Consider the following 19271-nt stretch of genomic DNA (forward strand, 5'->3'; position numbering starts at 1 on the left):
GTACATGCTCAGTGTTGCAATAAGACCTCAAATCACAGTGCTGTTATCACTCCACAGCTCCTACCAGTGGCAGTCAGAGCACATGCTTCATGCAAACACACCAATGTGAAAAAAGAAAGATGTTATCATGTCATTAAAGGAATGAAATACTTTCCCCTCCCTGCAGCTCCAGAAGCATTTCTCTTTTACCCAACTTTTAGTTTCGACATTAAAAGGAATGAAAAGCACAGACAGACCAGACACCATCACACAGCTTTTCACAACTCCAACTGAGAGGATATTTACAGAACTGGGCATTTTCTGCTTTTATATTTTCTTTATTGGCCTTACTACAAGCAGAGATGCTAACAGTGTTTATAGAACAGAGCCAACAGTGTTTTGGAAAGGTCTTTACAGTGTTCAAAAGAGCCCCCACAGGAGACCCTCTGTACAAGATGATAGGCTGTGTTCTTGAAAGGTAGACAGTAGGTGTCTGTGTGTCCTTGTTGTCTCAGTGGACAGAGATTCAAAAAGTACAGTACAAAGACGGCAAACACTTTGATCAGCCCGTTTGCTAAAGGTGCTGTGAAACTTTCTCCCTTGATACCTCGATTCCCATCAAGGTTAATAAAAGAGGAAATTGCTCTTGAAGAGGCTGCGATGACTAAGAGATTAGTCATCATTCAAAGGCTACTTTAACCGGCCCACATACTGCACACCAAACTTCCAATATGTGGACATCAAACTCACTGTACCAGCAAAAGATGAACAGCAGTGATTGCCAGCAGGATGGTAGCTGTACCCCAGAGAGTAAACACAGATATTACCATGCGGAGAGCAAGCAGAAGCTTGAATATTCTGAAAAAATTGAGAAAATAACAGAATTACTCCTGTTTCTATCAACCTTGGACTGAGAGAGAAGGAGCTGCAGAAGTTGGCTTTAAGTCTCCATTACCATTTAAAACTGAAAACTAAAACAAAGATCAACTGGAAAAGTTGACAAGTAGAGGATAAATGATTGTAAAAGTTGAATAAACTATTAGGTCAATGTTCAAGGGTTTAAACTTGCTAAATGTTTTGACCGAGCTGCCCAAAAGTTGAACTCCAGTCATGTAAATAGTAAGAAAGAAGGCTTAATTAAATGAAAGTTCAATAATTTAGCTAAAGTAATGAATACATTATTGATAAAGGCAGCTTAAAGTGAATTGTTCTCATTGGATTACAAAAGCTGAAATATTTAACATTCTCAAGCCAGGAGCTATCATTAAATGGATGAAAGATTAGCTAAACATTAGGAGTCAATGTTTGAATAGTTAAAAGTGATCAATAACTTGGGGAAAAACACGCAGGCAAAAGTAACGATTGGGAGTCCAAATGTCTGCCAAATTCTGGATAAAAGTTTAAAAAGAAAGCTGATATAAATGAACTTAAAAAGTGTGAGTGTTAACCCTAAAGTCGGAAAAATCAAAGAAATAGTTTAGTCACAGATTAATGAGTACAAACATAGCAAGAGTGAGTGAATAAAAGAGGGGAAATAGAAAGCTAAAGGTGAAGGTGAAATGATAAGTTAATGTCTGAAACAGGGGTGGATGTGAGGGGTGGCCAGAGGTGGAATGGGCTACATAAGAAAATCATCATTAAGTCAAAACATACTATATATATACTGCATCAACTTGTTAGTATATTTAACTGGTACCTTGGTAGCTGGCAAGGTAATGTACGGTCAGTAAGTGGTCATGGGAAATAGAATCCTGTTTACAGGATGAACTGTTGGAAGAGACTCTCTGACCCTTTATGACCGACCATACTAAGTGTATCATAGCACGTCTTTATATATGTTAAGACGCTGTAGTGTCATTTTTTTTTTCTTTTTTTTTGCATTAAAGGTCCCATATTCTGCTCCTTTTCTGCAGTTTAATATGGATCATTGATGTCTTCATAAAATGGTAGTAACATGTTTTGGTCCAAAAAGCCAATAAATCAAGCACAGCAGCATTGTTTCCAGGCTCTCGGAGCCCCTCTGTTCAAAATGCTCTGATTTAGTGGGCGTGGCCTTCAAATGTAAATGATCCACCGCTGATACCGCCCCGTTCTTCCACGTCACTGAGAGAGGCGCCACGAGCTCCGAGTAAACAGTGTTTGGAAAACAGCGAAGCTTGTTTACCGTAACATTACAGGCTAAAATAACAGGCTAGCCGCAGCTAAAGTTAGCATTCTGAAGCTAACACAGAGACAGGGGGGACGCTGAGGAAAAGCTCTTACATCTGCTCCACAGCACACAGCATTTAAAATACTCACATTTCCAGGGTCCCAGGTTTGTTGGCGGATGGTTGGTAATGCGCCTGGATTCAGGACCAGTCTATTCACTAGCCCTCTGTTGGACTGTCCACAGTTGGAAAAGCAGTCGGCCGTGAAGTGACTAGCACACACATACACAGTTTTACTGAGTGTAGCTGGCACATTTCCTTGATAGATGAACTCTAGCCACTTAGGCCCCGTTTACACGACGCCGAAAACGGTCGATTCCGCAAACATTTCGTTGCGTTTTGGCCTTCCGTTTAGACGAGACCACGTTGCGTTTTCAGTGAAAACGCAAACTTTTGAAAACGCTCCCCAGAGTGGAAAGATCTGAATCCGCTCCTCCATCCAGCTTCGTGTAAACACAGAGCGGAGCGTCTCAGGGTGAAACGCTGACGTCACCGCATGCGCACTCGCAGTTTTAGGTGAAGGCTCCGCGCTCAGCCACATTTCCAGTTGAGCCAGTAGTTGGCGGTAATGCGCGTTATGGTTGGATTCCCGACCGTCTCACACAGCAAAACGTCAGAAAAAGAAAGAACAGAAGAGGAGACTTCTCCTCCTGGAGTCGTATGAACGCGGATCGTTTTCACGCCGTCCTCATGTAAACGCGGGTGGCTTTTGAAAACGCAAAGGAAGAATCGTTGCGGGAGTCTCCGTGTAAACGGGGCCTTAGTCTTTTCTTCTCCCAAGATGGGAAGCTTGTGCACGGAACTATGTGGCTGTTTACAGCCAAAAACAGAGCAGTGAGGAGTGGGCGGGGAGGGGGTTCAGAGGTATCTGCTCCAGTGGACCCATTAGGTCAGACTTGCCCATGATTGGTCAAAAAAGGGAATCGTTGGCATCGGCAAATCCCCCAAATCCAAACAGCTCGTTTAAGGTACAACCCTTATGTTCCATACAATAATAAAATGCATAGACTTGTATCCAGGCTTACTCGATAAATTGCTAAAAAGTGCAAAACAACAACAACAAAAACCTTAAAAAATGAAAATGTACAATAATACTTTTTCTAAATACAGAAACGTCATGGCTTTATCCCTCAAAAATGAAGACGTTAAAAATGTGTTGACATTTATTCAACTTAGGAAGCAACGGGAAAAATTGTGTTCTGGAATGAATTGTTTACTCATTTCACTGAATTCCTGCAAAAACATTAATAAAAAGAAACAGCGCAATGGGACATGTTGAAAACACATCATGAAAGTGTAACTCCCCAGATTTTTTATGCAAAAGGATGATTGAGCTATCCTATCTGGTTTTCAATCTACCACCAAACGAAACTAAATGTGCTAATTGTAGCGCTGATACTGCACGAGGCTGTTTGGGTTAAATTAATATGAATTAACAATGGTATGGTTTCCTTTGATACCTGATAAACAGTTAAAGATGGCGACCATGATTGATGGATGAACTAGACAGGAAATGTTCAGGACTTATTACAGCATGTAGATAGAAGGTCTGTCAGTGGTATGGGCTAATTCCTGCTGCATCCTTGTCCCACCTCTTCCTTGCTGTCTGACGGGCAACTTTAGGGGAAATCTCAGAAACAGACTGACTTTGATTTTGTGTTAAGACATTCTCAGGAGCAGGAAGTGTGTTCTGTGACATTTGGAAGCACCACAGACGAGACACGGCTGACTCAGAGTGAAAATAAAAACTGTGATATGACACAGTTTCTCATCTCGCTGAAGCTCATCCCCAGCTCTGTCTGGAGGTATCCAGGTCATCTGGCTAATATACTGACTGAGTGCTACCCCAACAATGTCAGCCTTTGTTAACTTCGGAGGGCTCAGCCTGACCTCTGACAGTAAACACACCAGGGTGGAAACCATCACCATGGAGATGGTGTGGACCCCCTGCCAGTACCAGGGGCCAGTTGGGCCTTCATGTCCTGCCTTATCAACCCCCTCTCTGGTTCATGGGAGGTCTTGGTAGGTCGGCTCTTCCATGCTGCCCCTTTAGGAACTGACCCCAGGTCTGAGGCTGGCCCTGGACCAGGGGTGTCCTTGGCTCCTGGGCCTATAAAAAACCTTTGAAAGGCAGCTTTGGAGGAGAGGTTATGGGGTGTAACTGTCTCTCTGTTAGGAAGATATTATTACAGGGAAGGGTCGAATTCAGTCTGACTACAAAGAGGCCTATAAATAGAGACGGAAGGACGTGCATAAATCACTTTAGGGAACACTTAATTCTTTAATGTTTACTGCTTCGTTTTAAAAGTGAGCACCAAATAAACAAAGGAGCTTCGCCCTAAACTATCCAGAGTCATGTTGGATGAAAACAAACACCCATGTAACAAATAAAGAAGCTAAGAGCTGTTTAGGACTCTGCTATATGGTGTCTTTAGCAGCCGTGGCCTGTCGTAACTTCTACTGGCCACCTCAGTTACAGCTGTAAACACTGAAATGTGTGTGTGTGTGTGTGTGTGTGTGTGTGCCGGTGCTGTCCTCTGTGCTGCAGCCCTGTGATCAGTAACTGCTCTCAATTACAGTATTGTGTGCCGTTCCTTTCGGCTCGGGGTTAAACTCTTTGCAGACCCCTTTGAAGTGCTCATCCCTTTATCTCAAGCCAGAGCCAAGAATTTTGGGGGAGGACAATGGAAAATGAAACCAAGAGGGAAGCTTATGGCAATTATCAACCAGCGCCATGAGGAGGAAGTCAGCGCGCACAGAGAGAAAGAGGGAGAGCAGATAAAGAGAGCAGCCGATGTAGGACAGGGGGTTACTGTTTCAAGTTTGTTTGGTGTGTACACACCCGGGGCAACAACCGGCTGCAGAGAGGGGAAATGGAGTCATCTCTTCAAAGTTGGCGACAACAGAAGGGGACAATGGCCTCTGAAGGGGGTGAGAAGCTGATGAGAGGAGCAGCAGAGGTGGAGGTGCAGAGGGTCAACACACAACTTCAGCAAGGACCAAAGAGTGACATAAGAGGATGGGGGAGAAGGATGGAGAAGTGCTGTTGTCAGCAGAATCAAACGGCACGCAGAGAGCTGAGGAAGATACAATTAAAGTGTGGAGTTAAGACAGGCTTTGAAGTTGGACATGGTGCATAATACCCTTAAAAGTTAAGGAAGGGCAACAATTCTCCAGTTTGTTATGGGGATGTTTGGAAGGAGGAAGAGGAAGGGGGGGTTGGGTTAGTGGGTGGTGGGAGTTTTTTTTAAAGGGTTCACTTTGAGGGGAATGAAGTTGGATTTTAAGCGCCAATTGGCCCCTGAAGGTTTTCTCCTTTTTTTTGGGCAAAACAGAGAATGTAAAGTGCGCGTGGGAGTCAGCACCTACCTGTGCATTTTGATGATGGGGATGAGTGTGAAAGATGGAGGAAGGAAGTAAAGGAGAGATGTGTCAGAGAAAGGAACCAGACAGAGACAGGTGAAAGAGTATGAGGTAAGAAAGAAACATGGAGAGGGTTGGGAAATTGGAAGCAGAGAGCGAAAAAGAAAGGGAGGGGGTGCGTTGAAGGTTATTTATTGGTTTTTTCCCTCGTTTTAATCCCATTTTGCGCTTGACTTTTAAGTCTACCAATGTATAGAAACAATGTCGGATGCACTGTCTAATCCCGTTTGGGCCATGAAGCTCACTCCACGCTGACAGTAATGACTTTCATTTCCTCTGCTGCTCCCGCCGAAGCACCATGCAGACACTTCACAGGCCGGACGCCACCGCTCCGCCATGCTTGACAGGACAGAGATCCGTCTCCGGATCAATCTTAACCTGAACCCTGGGCTTCCTCACTCATCCTTAATCCATCACTTTAACCCCATCTTCCTCTCTGCTGACTTGGGAGCGCAGGGATCCCACACTGGTAAGGTGATTAAGTCGCTCGTCCATTCAACAGATGCCAGATTTTTATCTCTCCCCTCGCTTCCTGTGACTCCATTAGAGGGTGTGTGACGCTGCAACCCAGTGAGACGAGCCAGATACATTCTATTTGACACTGAATTACTAAATCACTGCAGAACAAGTTCAATCCATCTTTGCATGAAGGTGTGTAAGCTGAGTGGGAAGTCAAGACAGAAAATTCGGTGCAGAGTTGCTGCCACTGAAGTAGTCGCAGAGTGGTCGTCTTCTCCAGGAAAGTTTAAAAACCAAAGGAAGAAACTTTTTTATAAGTTTAAGGTCATTGCTGACACCACTTTGAACTACACCCGCTGTGAATTTGCAGTCTTTTGGTGTAAAAAAGAGGAAGCAGAGGAACATTTGTAGTCACCACAGCTGCAAAAGTTTTAATGTTGAAAAGAATCGGAGAGACAAATTTTAATAAACACACTTAAAAAGTTAAACAAGGAAATTCTGCATTTCATTCATTAGAGCTGTAGGGATTTATGTGTTATTAATAACATTTGTAATGGCACTTGTATCAAAAGCTAACATGGTAAATTTTGTTTCTCATGGGCTATTTTGTCCTTTCCGGTGCCCTGTAGTTTAAATATCACAGCATATTGCTGCTTTCTGCTGCAGCTGTAATGGAAAATTATGAAAAATAACCCGGGAAGTTAAAGTACAAGCAGCGATTAATTGTGGTTTGTTGGCTCGGTTATTCTACATTACCTCAAAAAAATTAATACTAAAATAAAATCCAGCAATTAATGGCAGCAGCTGCAGCCAAATAACTTGTAAAATTGATGTCGCACTAACTTGGTTAGTGCGACATCAGCCAAGGGGCCGTTAACATGACAACGGTTTTGGGGTATGACACGCAAAAGTTTTGTTGCATTTCAACCTTGCATTTACACGGAAACAGTGTTTCAGTCGACCTAAAACGCAAACTTTTGAAAACAGCCTTCAGAGTGGAATTTTTCCAAAACGCTGCCTACCGTTGCCGTGCAAACAGTAAGCCGGCCTTTCCAGTGAAAACGCTGACGTCATGCTCCGCTCCGCTCTGCGTGAGCGCATACAACATTCCAACAGTACAGTTGTTACCATTGTTACGAACTACCGTGTTTTGCTTGTGCTGCTGAATCTGCTGAATCTGCTGACTGTCTTTCAACAAAATGAGCATCTGTTGCTCCACTTCTGCACTTAGTTTTTACCAAAACACCAGATAATCGGCTCAACTCTACTTCAGTGGCGATTTCCCAAAAGCGGCTGCTGGACAAGACAGTTATAGCACCACCTACAGGCCTGGGATGTTAACTACAGCATTTTCAGTCCCTCAGCATTTTGGTGTAAACGCAGGTTTTTTTCACTGCATTTTCACTGCGTTTAGCGTTTCCAGATGAAACGTTGGTCCTAAATTCCTGCTTGTGTTGTACGTCGCTTTGGACAAAAGTGTCTGCTTAATGTGACTGTAGAACTGTAAATTACCGACCCCACTGTTTGGTACCTTTCTGGTGGGGTGCAAGACATACCAATCTAATCCGCTGATTGGTTGAAAGCTATGACAATGGCTGCTGTATTTCTCCTTGTGGCACACAGCCTTCTTTGAAACTAAGCTTGATTGCACTTTGTAAAAAGAAAAATTGCTGGATGTCTTCCATTGTTGCTCCTTGTTTGCTGTGTTGTGTTTTCTTCTTCATTGGATTTATTAGAAGGGTACACTGTGTTGCGCTGCCATGGAGTCACGCAATTACATAGCTGACGCGGCATCTGGCTTACACGCTGCCTACCAAGAAGAAGCATGGTTGGCTGAAGAAACAAAAAAGGGACCAACCCCTACTAAACTGTACTGATCCATATTGGACTGTTTAGTAGAAACGGGCTTGATACCACTCTTAAATGCAGCCGGCTCAGTTAAAGAGTAATAAGTCGCGTTTCCACCAAACAGTCCGGTTAGCAAAACTGTGTTCTCTTGTGGTAGGTGCCATGTAAGCCTGATGCTGAAAGCCACAGCTGTTAAACAACAGCGTGAAGCCGTAGCAGCATAACATAGTTTACCCTGCTAATAAATCCAACAAAGGGGATATTTGCGACACAGTAAACAAGGAGCATAGATGGAAGACATGCAGCATGTCGTCCTCTCTGTGATTGGCATGTAGCTCTTTGATACAAAGTGCAATTAAGCTTTGTTTCAGAGAAGTCGGTGTGCCACCAGGAGAAATACAGCTGCTGTCACGGGGTAAGTGATGATTCTTTCAACCAATCAACGATCTGCAGTGTTGTAGCTCCACCGTCCGAGAGCGGATGGGTTCAGTCTGGCCCCCATATGAAAGGGTCTCAAAAAGTGGGACAGCTTGTCTTGGTTACTTGGGGATCTGTCCCGGGATAAGTCAGTGGAAATGCCACAAAATGTGCGCCGTACTGAGACGAACCGAACCAGTCTGCTTGGAGGAAACGCGGCTGAAGGCACTTTGTGTCACGGTGAATCAGATATCTCCAAAGTACTCTCAGCTTGAGCAACCCCCACTTATGAGCTAAGCATACAGGCGCAGCTATGTCAGCTGGCTACTGCGTCACAAAACCGTCAGAGATGGACTCTCACTTTTATTCAGTGACCTCAAGTGATGAGTTGCTAATTTTTCTGAGAGAATGAAGAGTGACTCATCAGTCCTTATTTCATTAACCTCAAGTCTCTCAGTTTTCTCAAAGTTACCAGGAGTACAGGATGTTGTAGTTTGTTGAGAATCTTGCTGCACACTGTGTCCACTCGCTCCTATATATACATATATCTATATAAATATATGACAATGTTATCCTTAAAAAAAAAATACCCACTGTTTACCCCAAACTGATCTTTCATATCATAAGATAAGACCACATTAGCACAGCAGTGTGACATTCATCTAACTACTGTATCAAAAAGTCAAGACCATAAGTTATATTCAGTCGCATCCATTTGATTTCCAAATTATGACACAGTGAAATGCAAAATTATTTACTGTAATCATACAATTAAACGTTTCCTCACTCAGGATTTCAAAACATATTGTTTAATTGTTTGTTGTAAATTAATTCAGAGTTGGTTTAACAAAATTTTCAACACATTTATGCACAAAAAGTTTTCCCAAGTAGTTGCAGCTTTGGCCCAGGTATAGCCAGAATTTGAATTCCCACAAAAGAAAACAAAAAATCTTAAGAAACAAAAGAAGAAAAAAATCCATAACCCTTCCAACACTTTTAAATAATTCAAGGCTGGAAGGTTTTTCTTTGGAAAGTAAATGACTGCAATGTGAAAAAAGGAAATGCAAAGTAGGCATTGCTGTAAAATGAGTGTTAATGGGTTCATCGTCATCTCAGTTATATTGTTGCTCTGCAGGATTGAGCACAGAAAGAAAAAAAGGCAGAAAGATAAAGAGAGGAGTGAGACAGAGATACCCAGACAGAGACACCAGAGACACAGGGCAAGTGATGCAGACAAACCTCCCACACGGTCTTCAGAGCAACATCCTCTGTCCCCCTGCTCAGCCCACACCATCAGCCCAGACAGTGGATTCATGCCACAGTCTCTCTCTCTCACACACACACACAACCTGCTGAGCCTTCTTCACTGATGCTGTACAGCTTCTAACCCACTTGTTCTCAAATCACACAGCTGCAGATCCTTTTTCAGAGCTTCTCCCGCGTTTGAGTGACAGGGTGAGGGAGGGGGGAGAAGAGGAGGAAAAAAACACAACGCAGCCATAAATACCCTATCAACAAAGAGGAGAATGATACAAGCCAGGAAGAGAGACAAAAGCAGAAACCTGATGGAAGACATCGTCGTGTGTGTGTGTCTGTGTGTGTGTGTGAGAAGTGTCGACGATAAACAGGTTTATTTATGCAAGCAGCGTACAGCAGCCAAACACAGGCCTCCTAGGGTCTGACTCAGAACACAGGGCTATAAAAAGCTCCAGTGTCACACAGCTCACACTCTCACACACACATATGTACAATGACTGTCAATCACACACTGATGTACAGTCAGTCCCAGAGGCCTGTCACAGGCTCACACACAGAGTCATATGTGTAAATCCAGCACCAGGCAGAGAGAAAGGCACGGCACAGCTGTGAATCACCCCGCGCTGCAGCTGATAAGAAATCACTGCTGGTCTCACATTTTATCCTGGAATAACCTCTTTGATATCCTGCAGGAGTAAAACACATCAAAACACAAACTGATGTAGCGTTCATCTGTGCTGAGACTTCAAGTGAAACTGCGTTTTTTGGTGTTGCTCCACATTGCCGGCTCAGTATCATGAGGCTGTTTGTGTTTTTGGAAAGAGTGCACTGATTTTTAAATGAGTCTTTGTGCGTCATGAGAGGTGGGAACCAAGTGCAAATACAGTCACTGCGCATAAGAAAAATCATTTTAAAGCAGTGCCCTTCTTCAGAGCTTCATGCATCAAGATGTTAAAAACAATGAAAAGGAACATTAAGAAGAAGAGCTGCAAATGTCAATGCAGAGAAACAGCATCATGTGAATATCTTCGTGTCACACAGCGAAACAAGCAATGACATGTTGCACTGATTAAGACGTGAAACCAGCAAACACTGTTGACTCCTCTCAGCTTATTCAAGGTAGCAAGACATCCCCAAACAAACTCATACGCACTCTTCTGGGAGTAGAGCGGATGTTCTTTCTCTTTAATTCAAAAATAGAACGACTGAAGAGAATAATTCTCTGAAAAATGACACAAGGTTCAGTCAGCGCCGCGCAGAAACAGCTGGTAGAAACGTCCTTCAGAGGAAGATTCCACTTTCATACTCTGAATACACTTTGGGATGTTCTTTTTTCAGTCAGTAAAAAGATTCAAAAAGCATTTTGACTTTTTATATCTTCTTCTTAGAGCTCCTGTGAGGAGTTTTCCAGTTGATTATGAAACAGACGAAGATTTACAGAGGCCTCCGCGGACCTGTTAACAGCCTGTGGACGATGATGATGTGGTAACAGTGTGTGCACACTTCAGCAGCAAAGTAAATGTCAAGACAGACTCTGACTTTTGTGTCATGGAGTAAGAAATCCTCCTGCGCTCAAGACTTAAAAATAGCACGAGATCTCTATGAAATCTTAGCTAGACTTGCTGGAAAGATGAGCTCATCACATAAGGATCTCCTAATTAGTTTGTTACACGTGGGAGGGGCCTCAAACACCAAGGTCTGCTCATAGCTCTGCCTCCAGGGTGCCTGGCCAATCAGAGGAAAGTAGAAGCATAGACTGTTATAAATGGATGTCATCTTACAGAAATTGCTATCCCTGGTGGCTGGCTGCAGTTTAGGTCAAAAACTCTGTCTACCCCATTCATTCTAATAGGGCTGTGGTTAAACTTGAGAAAATAAATACACCTCAGGGAAATTTTCTCACATCTGAAAAAGTTTCTTTTTTATTAGTTAGTGATGGTTGCCAGACGTCGCCCTGTTGGCTACGGCTGCCTTTTGCAGCAGCTCTCTCTTCTTGTCTGTTTCTTGTGGGTTTTTTTTGTCTCTTTTTCGTAATCTTTGTATTTGGAGTGAATCATTACTTTGTATGTCTCATTTGTTGGTCGTGGACACCAAACTTTTTTGGCTTCAGTGATATTTTTACTACTTTTTCTCCTGTGTTTGTCTGGAGATCCTACATGTAACAATTGCTGCATTGTTTACATGTGAACTCAGCTGTTAGCAGCCAGTAGCATATCGGTGCTAAATGGTGTAAGGCCTGATGTTTCCCACAAGGTGAGGAGAAGGAGGTGAGAACGACGTGCTGGTTCTCAGGTGTGAGCAAAGAAGTGACGACATGGACCTGTCCCTCCATCCATGGTTACTGGGAACATAAGATCTATCTCCAATAAGATGGACGAGCTAGCTGTGCTAACCCAGCAACAGAGGGAATACCAGAAGGCAGAGTAGCATCATGCTATTCACAGACATGGCTAAAGGAGCTGACATAGGACACTGGCGCCGTGTTGGGGGAGCTTTGCTTGCTGTGGGCGGACAGGATCCAGGAGACAGAGATGGAGCATAACTGAAGAAGCTCAGTCCTGGACCCTGTGGAGGTGGAGGCTGGCTGAACTGGACAATAATGGACAAGATGTCATCATTTATTTTCTTATGGAGCTTTTTGCGCTTTCTATACACTTTTTTACTTTTGTTTTCTTGATTGCTGCTGTGACTTCAATTTTGTTGTACTTGTTACAATGACAATAAAGTTCTATTCTATTATTTTCTGTTTCAAATCCAGCTTCTTAAGACATTTTACTTTGTTACAGCAATAACAAAGTTTGTACAATTTGTAAGAATTGAGCGGGAAGGATGAAAGGTGATATGCGTAGAGCTTTGTTACCGTAGCTCCACCCATTTTCTCTACTGTGCAGACTCTGACTACAAATTTATACCTTGGTTGGAGAGCTAGCAGTGAGTGCCAGAAAATTTGCCTTATTTCTACAGTTGTACAGTTTTATTTAGCTATGCTAAATGAAACTGTGACATACAACACAAGCAAGAACTTAGAAAGAAAAACTTAAGGGGGTGTTTATACGACTACAATTTTGGGTGAAAAACAAAAGTTTTGTTGCATTTCAGCCTTGTGTTTACATGGAAACGGCGTTTCAACCGACCTAAAACGCAAACTTTTGAAAACAGCCTCCAGAGTGGGATTTTTCCAAAACACTGCCGACACCATTGCTGTGTAAACAGTAAGCTGGCGTTTTCAGTGGAAACTCTGACATCACTACCCGCACAGGGCAACAGTACAGTTGTTACGATTGTCACGGACTATCTGCTGAATCTGCTGACTGTCTTTCTACAAAATGTGCGTCTGTTGCTCCACTTTTGAACAAAGTATTCACCAATACACCAGATGATCGTCCCAACTCTACAATGATGGAGATCTCCCAAAAGCGGCTTCTGGACAAGACAGTTACAGTGCTGACTATAGGCCTGGCATGCTTACTACAGGGTTTTCAGTCCCTCAGCGTTTCCGTGTAAACGCAGATTTTCTTTTCACTGCGTTTTAGCGTTTCCAGATGAAACGTCGTCGTGTAAACGGGGTCTTAGTTAGTGTGACAACAGTGCTTCAGGTTATGCGGTTGCAGGTGCTGCCATTGAATGCAGGAAGACTTTTTTTTTGAGTTTAATTATTTTCTTTCATTTTTTTATGATTTCCAAACAAAAACTTGAAAGGCATGCCTATTCTTCAGACCTAAGCCTAAGCCATCAGGCTGGAAATAAGATGAATGATTTCAAAGTAAAATGGCTTTCCAGTCCTGGTTTACAATTTATAAATTTACATTAGTCCTACACTTAGGTCCTGAAAGGAGCAGTATATTTGAAAACACAACCAGGAAGTCAATTCTAGTTTAGCATTTTAGTAATTGGTAAAAAAACAGAAGATGGACTCTTCAGTGTGAAACTTTTTTTAAGCTGCTGATGAAGATGAAATAAATACAAATAAAAGGGACATACTGTAAGTTTTATTATTTAATTATCATTAAATTTAAGCATGTTGTATTGTACATGTACGTACATGTTTAATCTGTTACCGTCAGGCAGGCGGTACAGGTCTGTCACTACAAGGACAAACTGGTTCAGAGACAGTTTCTACCCAACAGCAGTAAGGGTCCTGAACAAAGGCTAAAATCACCACCTCATTTGTTGTCATATAATTACAATTTAACAATTACTATTCTATTCTATATTAAGATCAACCACAGCACATTAGCGTGGTGTTTTAAACTTTTTTTCAGAGTATTCACCTTCTGTTTTCTCAGTGTGTAATGAAATGTGACTATTTCTGGTCCAAACTTGTAATATATTTAATTTCTTGGGCTGATAGTTGAGGTCTGCAGGACAGGGGCTCTAGTGATGAGGTCTAGGGTCTTGAGTGGTGAGGTCTGCAGCCAGATCCTTCTCAATTTACAAGATAGTGGAGCTTATATCATATGGCTGGTGTTTTAGCATCAAAACCATACAATAGTAAAAGGCGAGGCCATGCTGTCTATGGTGGGAGCAGGAGCTAAAACAAAACCAGTGTGAGAAAAACAGATTATTTTGAGCTGTGAGTCGTGTAAAGCTAAAACATAGGTTCAAACACTATACCTCTCTTTAAGTGAAATTGGGAATATTAGATAAAAAAACTTAAACACCAGCAAATAAAACCAGTCTGATTTGGTTTAAACATGCAGCGACTGTGAGCTCTGGTATGAGGAGAGACTACAGCAGTGGAGCTCCCTGACTGCCCTTTACTGTTGTCACACAGCAGTCCGCTGTCTGATGTGGAGATAAGTGAGAGGAAGCGACCGCTTTGATCCCTAATGGGGCCGTGTCGGCTGTGTGGAAATGACATTCATGGCTTGTATTTACACAAGCACAATTATAGAGGTTTATTTTGGTGAGAGACAATCAATTAGAGTGAAACTATGTCAGTGATAACACAGATTAAAGGGGAGGTTAGAGCTGCAGCCTGTTTAGGTGTAGATGAGGGAAACACGGGTCTGCTGAAGAGGACAGAGTGTGCACTTTGGATTTAGGCGCAAACAGATCCTGTGAGGAGTTTTAGAGGAGTATGAGACAGATTGAGAGTATGTATCCTCCTTGTTGTTCCTGTGAAGTTTGCTGGCACACATGCAATAATAAATGTATTTCCATGCATGTTGTGATAGTTATGAATCCTCTCTGCACCTCTTCCAGAAACAGTGGGCTCCACAAAGGCCTCACACTGAAGGACTAAATTCCTGTTTCTCAGAAGAATCTGCTCTCCTTTTGTCTCTCCTTTGTGTTTCCTCTCTCTTTCTGCCCAGGCAGCAGAATCAGCACATCAAATAAATACAGAGAGCCGTGTAGAGTTTCGTTTGGAGACAGCACAACAGGTCAGGGACAATGGGAACAACTGGAAATGCATGAACTGCGGGTGTTAAAAGAATACAATTCCAATGTAAATAAGCGTCAGGGCAGATTTTTTTAACTAAATGACTCCTTCGAATAGCTTTCAAGAATAAAATAACAGATTCCTTCAAATGATCAGTTTCCAAGGCCATGCATTCCAAAATACCAATAGATGGGGGCTCATTACAAAGCCCATCGCGGGTCCACTGAATGTTATTATCACTACAAACCCTCCACACTCAGGAGACATTGGAGGAGACATGGCGGCTGTTTCTTGGCCACTCGAGTCTGAGTGTTTCGCTTTGGGTTTGAGTGGAGCCGTTGGTAAAACACAAAGTGGGGGCCGAGGCAGAAACACTGGGCCTGAGGACTGTAGCGTTTGGCCCAAGGTTCAAACATCGGACTCGCAGCGCTCTTTATCTGAACTGACCACAAACCCCCAACTGCTCTTTACACTTCAAATAGGCGCTCGAGCCGAGGGCCGATGCTAAATAGTGATGGAGCGGTTGGGAATTCAAGGTCTTTGGCTTGAGTGTAAAGTTACAGAACTAATCTCTGTTAACATGCATGTTGTGGTCACAGGAAAACAAAGGCAGCAGCATGACTTCTCCTAATGGGAGCGGTAATTATAAAAGCATTTAGAGAGGATGAAAACGTGGTCAGGAAGAAAAAATAAACCGCATGACAACGAAAAACGATGAAAAGATTTTATTAAACAATGAATATGTCAGCCGATGGCAACAGTCTATCAGATAACTGCAACAGTAACAAGTTAATAAAAGCTTAAAATAAAAATAATGATCATGTTTATTAAACAAAAAGCAAACTGTAAAATAAATAAATAATTCATATGTTAAAAAAAGCTGGTGGGACAAGAACACGTCAAAAAAAGAATGACTCATCCAGTGGCATGCAGGTGTGTGAATACTTTTAATTTTGAAATTCTCACATCTGATAGGATGTCTGGTCCTTCATAATCCAGCGTCAGGCTGGGCTGTGGGGTTCTCTCTTGGTGACCTGTGGAGACAGAGTTTTGTTATTTAAGTTGAACCTGGAAGAGGTTAGAACAGGGCTTGATATTCAGACTAAGGACAAGAGCTGGGCTGCACATTTATAGCAGGAAAGTTAGGGTGCTGTGGTCCTCTCCTGAGCTACGCAAGTCTGCTTTATTGTCGTACAACTCCGGTTGTAAGACACAGTCAAACTCTAAATTTTAGCCGCCTCTTCATGAGATCCCTTGGGAAAGTTTGTCTGAAATAGTGATAGACTGATATGGATTTTTTGGGGCCGATATACTGATACTGATTATTAGTAAGCAAGGAGGCTGATAACTGATTTTTGAAGCCGGTATTAATTTGCTGTCAAAGTGAAAATAATGGCATAAAAATTTGAATGATACAAACTCCAACACTAAACTTCATTCAAATGCTTTCAAGCATATGTTTATTAAACAGCTCCCAGGCTTAGCAGCATGTTTTATGAAGTGAAATGAAAATTTATAAAAATAAATAGCTAAAGTTTTTAACAGTTTTAATTGAGTTTGTGCTGCCTTTTACAGACATGTAATACAGCTGAATTAATTTTCTGTTTGGTTTTCCATGGCTGATTTTAAATGTTTTGACCATCAAGGGCTTCCATAGGGTAGACAGAGAAACTGTGCAGAGAAGCATCATCAAGCAGCTCCTGACTGTCGTCAGTTTCTTATCATTTTTTAAGATCCAGAAAAACGTATTCATGTGGGTACTGATAAGAGGAAAGATATTTGTATCTGTGAAAGTTCAAATAAGCTCATAGACAGTAAAATAGTCACAATGCTAATTGCGTTAGCTCGTCAATGGGATTTTCCATTGACATTAGCATTAAGCTAGCTAACTTTTGCTAACCAAAGCTAGCCGGTTAAGAATCACTTTTCCTTGCTCAGACTGTGTACGTAGTTTTCTATCTGTTTTACTGTGCCTTTGTGTGTTGAGTCTAAATAAATGACCAAATCAACAACAGCCATCTCTCATTTCACTAAGAACCTGTCAGCGATCTGCCGAACTGCCGCACTTACGTTCAGGGAGAGGAGAATGGAGTGCATTACGCTTCTACTCTCTCACACACACACACATACCTGTTCTTTGACTGCATCAGAGCAGAAACAGCACAGTTTTGAATTGGTTTCATATCCGTGGCCAGATTAAAAAAAAGGCTGATGCAGATATGCCCCAAAATGCCAAATATTGGCCCAGATAATCGGCCCTACCAATAATCAGTCTATCCCAAGTCTGAAACGTGACATAGTTTTAAGTGTGGTGTCTTCAAACATTAAAATCTTTCAGCACTGCAGGGTTAACCCTCACACATTTATTTGGTGTCTGTACTTGGTGCTAAAATAAATAAATACTTTCCAGTTAGAGAATGATTTAGCCGAGGATTTTCATTGTTAACTTTTTGTTTTAGGGTAGAAACAGACATGCTATTTTCACCTGTGTAACACTCCCAATGTCAACTTTTCAAACACACCTGCTCAATGACACAACCCACTGGGTCAGTTGCTAGGTTAGGAAAGGTGTTGCAGTCAATATACTTAATCATGTTGGAATTTTTGTAAGAACTTGTCAGTGTTACCAACACCGTTACTTTTTCCAGTAACGAGTAATCTAATCAATTACTATGACAAACATAACGTCATCATTACCGGCACTGAGATGTGGAGCGTTACCATGTATCCGACCTGGCTCACTCAGCCAGGCACAACAGTCTTAACAAAGACGTCTTTAACAAAGAGCTGATGCTAAAATAAACTTTTCAGCAACAAATACCACACAGCTACATGTGTGTGTCTGTGTAACCTGCAGTCCGAGAGGATCTCATGTAGCGTCTTTGGATCAAACCAACTCCAGAGAGAGGGGTGGATGCTTTTCACAATTTTCTGGCCTGAAACTGATCACCAATCTTTAAAAAGCCTGACCTGCCGATAAAGATTTGGGCTGATACAGATTTTTATTTCTTATTTTTTATAACTGAAAGCATATAACCTCAATGTTCCTATCTTATTCTATTGAAAATCATTGAACAATACCTGTGAAACAATAAAATCTTTATGTTTTAATTTAAACAACTAATAAAGTGTCCTGAGTTTTAGGTCTCAGAGCAAAAAGCAATAATGTCTGGCTGTCAGACCTTCCCAGAGGTAAATACGTTCAGTTTCATATGTAAGGATGAGCTGATCACCCATCACTGATCACTGATCAACGATCTCCCAAAATTAAGGAAATCTATTTTTGAGGTTTGAATGTTAGGCACAAGAAGCCAACTTGAAGAAATTTTACAGATGACAGGACTATACTTAAAAATAAGGGGTTAATCAGGAGTAATTAAAAGTTGAGAGTGGAGCAAGGAGTGGAGAGTGGAGACAGGGTTAAAAAGTGGGAGAATCCCTCCAAAATTGTGAGAGTTGGCTGGTTTATCCAACCTGGCTCACTCAGACAGGCACAGGACAGGAGCTGCTAATTTGATGTGTGCAAGTCCAGACCGCTCTGTCGGGTTAAAACTGATGTTTTCAGGATGCAAGTACAAACACTACTTCAACGTCAAAGATGTAAAAGGCAAGAACGTGTGAACATTAAGTCCCAGAGCAAAACAGACCAAAAAAGTAACAAAGAACTACTTTCCCTTGTAACTCATTATATTTATGGAGGAGTAATTCAGTTTCCAAATTAATAACTTTTTTTGGCAAAGTCACTAGTAACTATAACTAATTACTTTTATAAGAGTATATTGCCCACCACTGGAGGAAATCTTTTCAGATTGTTAAAAACCTGTAGCGTGAGCCAGGCTTGGGTCACCTCTGTTGTCTTGTTACTACAAAGAAATGTGAAAATCACAAAAAACGTTTTCCGTTTGCATTGTTTTGTATAGTGATGCCATTTCCTCTGCAGCGGAGTTCGTGGTGTTTTTATCCCTCTGGCTGTGCTTTGTGAATCAGACGGTGTCTTGATGGCTCGTGCACAGCTTCAATGAAAGCTCTGCAGCTCTTTAGTGACTGTCTCCTGTCTTCTAACGTGGTGAAGTGAATACCTTCAGCAGTGTCTTCAATAAATTATCAAACAAAAAAGCTGAAGGGGGATTATTTAACAGCCCATTAATTAATGTGAATAATTAATCATCCTTTTAATCTCCCATTAAAACAAGTGTTCAGTGCAGCTCCAATCTGGTGTTAAGCGGATCACTGAACTGTCCCTTTAAGATTCTCAGCGTCTGTCTCTTTAAGTCGTGAGACAGAGCGAGGTGAATTAA

The 19271-nt window shown here is 42.0% G+C and overlaps 1 protein-coding gene across 3 annotated transcripts in view; it reads right to left on the reverse strand.

Moving 5' to 3' along the window:
- The window catches only part of LOC141809443 (axin-2-like), a 211143-nt gene that overhangs the window by 17547 nt on the left and 174325 nt on the right, over nt 1-19271 (reverse strand). Inside the window, exon 1 of one of the 3 annotated variants that reach the window (XM_074696464.1) lies at nt 15940-16006. Coding sequence is in view for 2 of the 3 variants with exons in the window: in XM_074696462.1 (XP_074552563.1) it covers nt 15962-16007 (46 nt within the window). In the remaining variant the exon portion in view is untranslated. Of the gene's footprint in view, nt 1-15853; nt 16008-19271 lie in introns of those variants that run through there. The other 2 variants (XM_074696462.1, XM_074696460.1) reach the window with 2 other exon arrangements.

Source organism: Halichoeres trimaculatus, unplaced genomic scaffold (assembly GCF_033239565.1).
Source record: "Halichoeres trimaculatus isolate MK-OKI-2021-1 unplaced genomic scaffold, fHalTri1.1 fHalTri1_scaffold_20, whole genome shotgun sequence".
Taxonomy (NCBI): domain Eukaryota; kingdom Metazoa; phylum Chordata; class Actinopteri; order Labriformes; family Labridae; genus Halichoeres; species Halichoeres trimaculatus.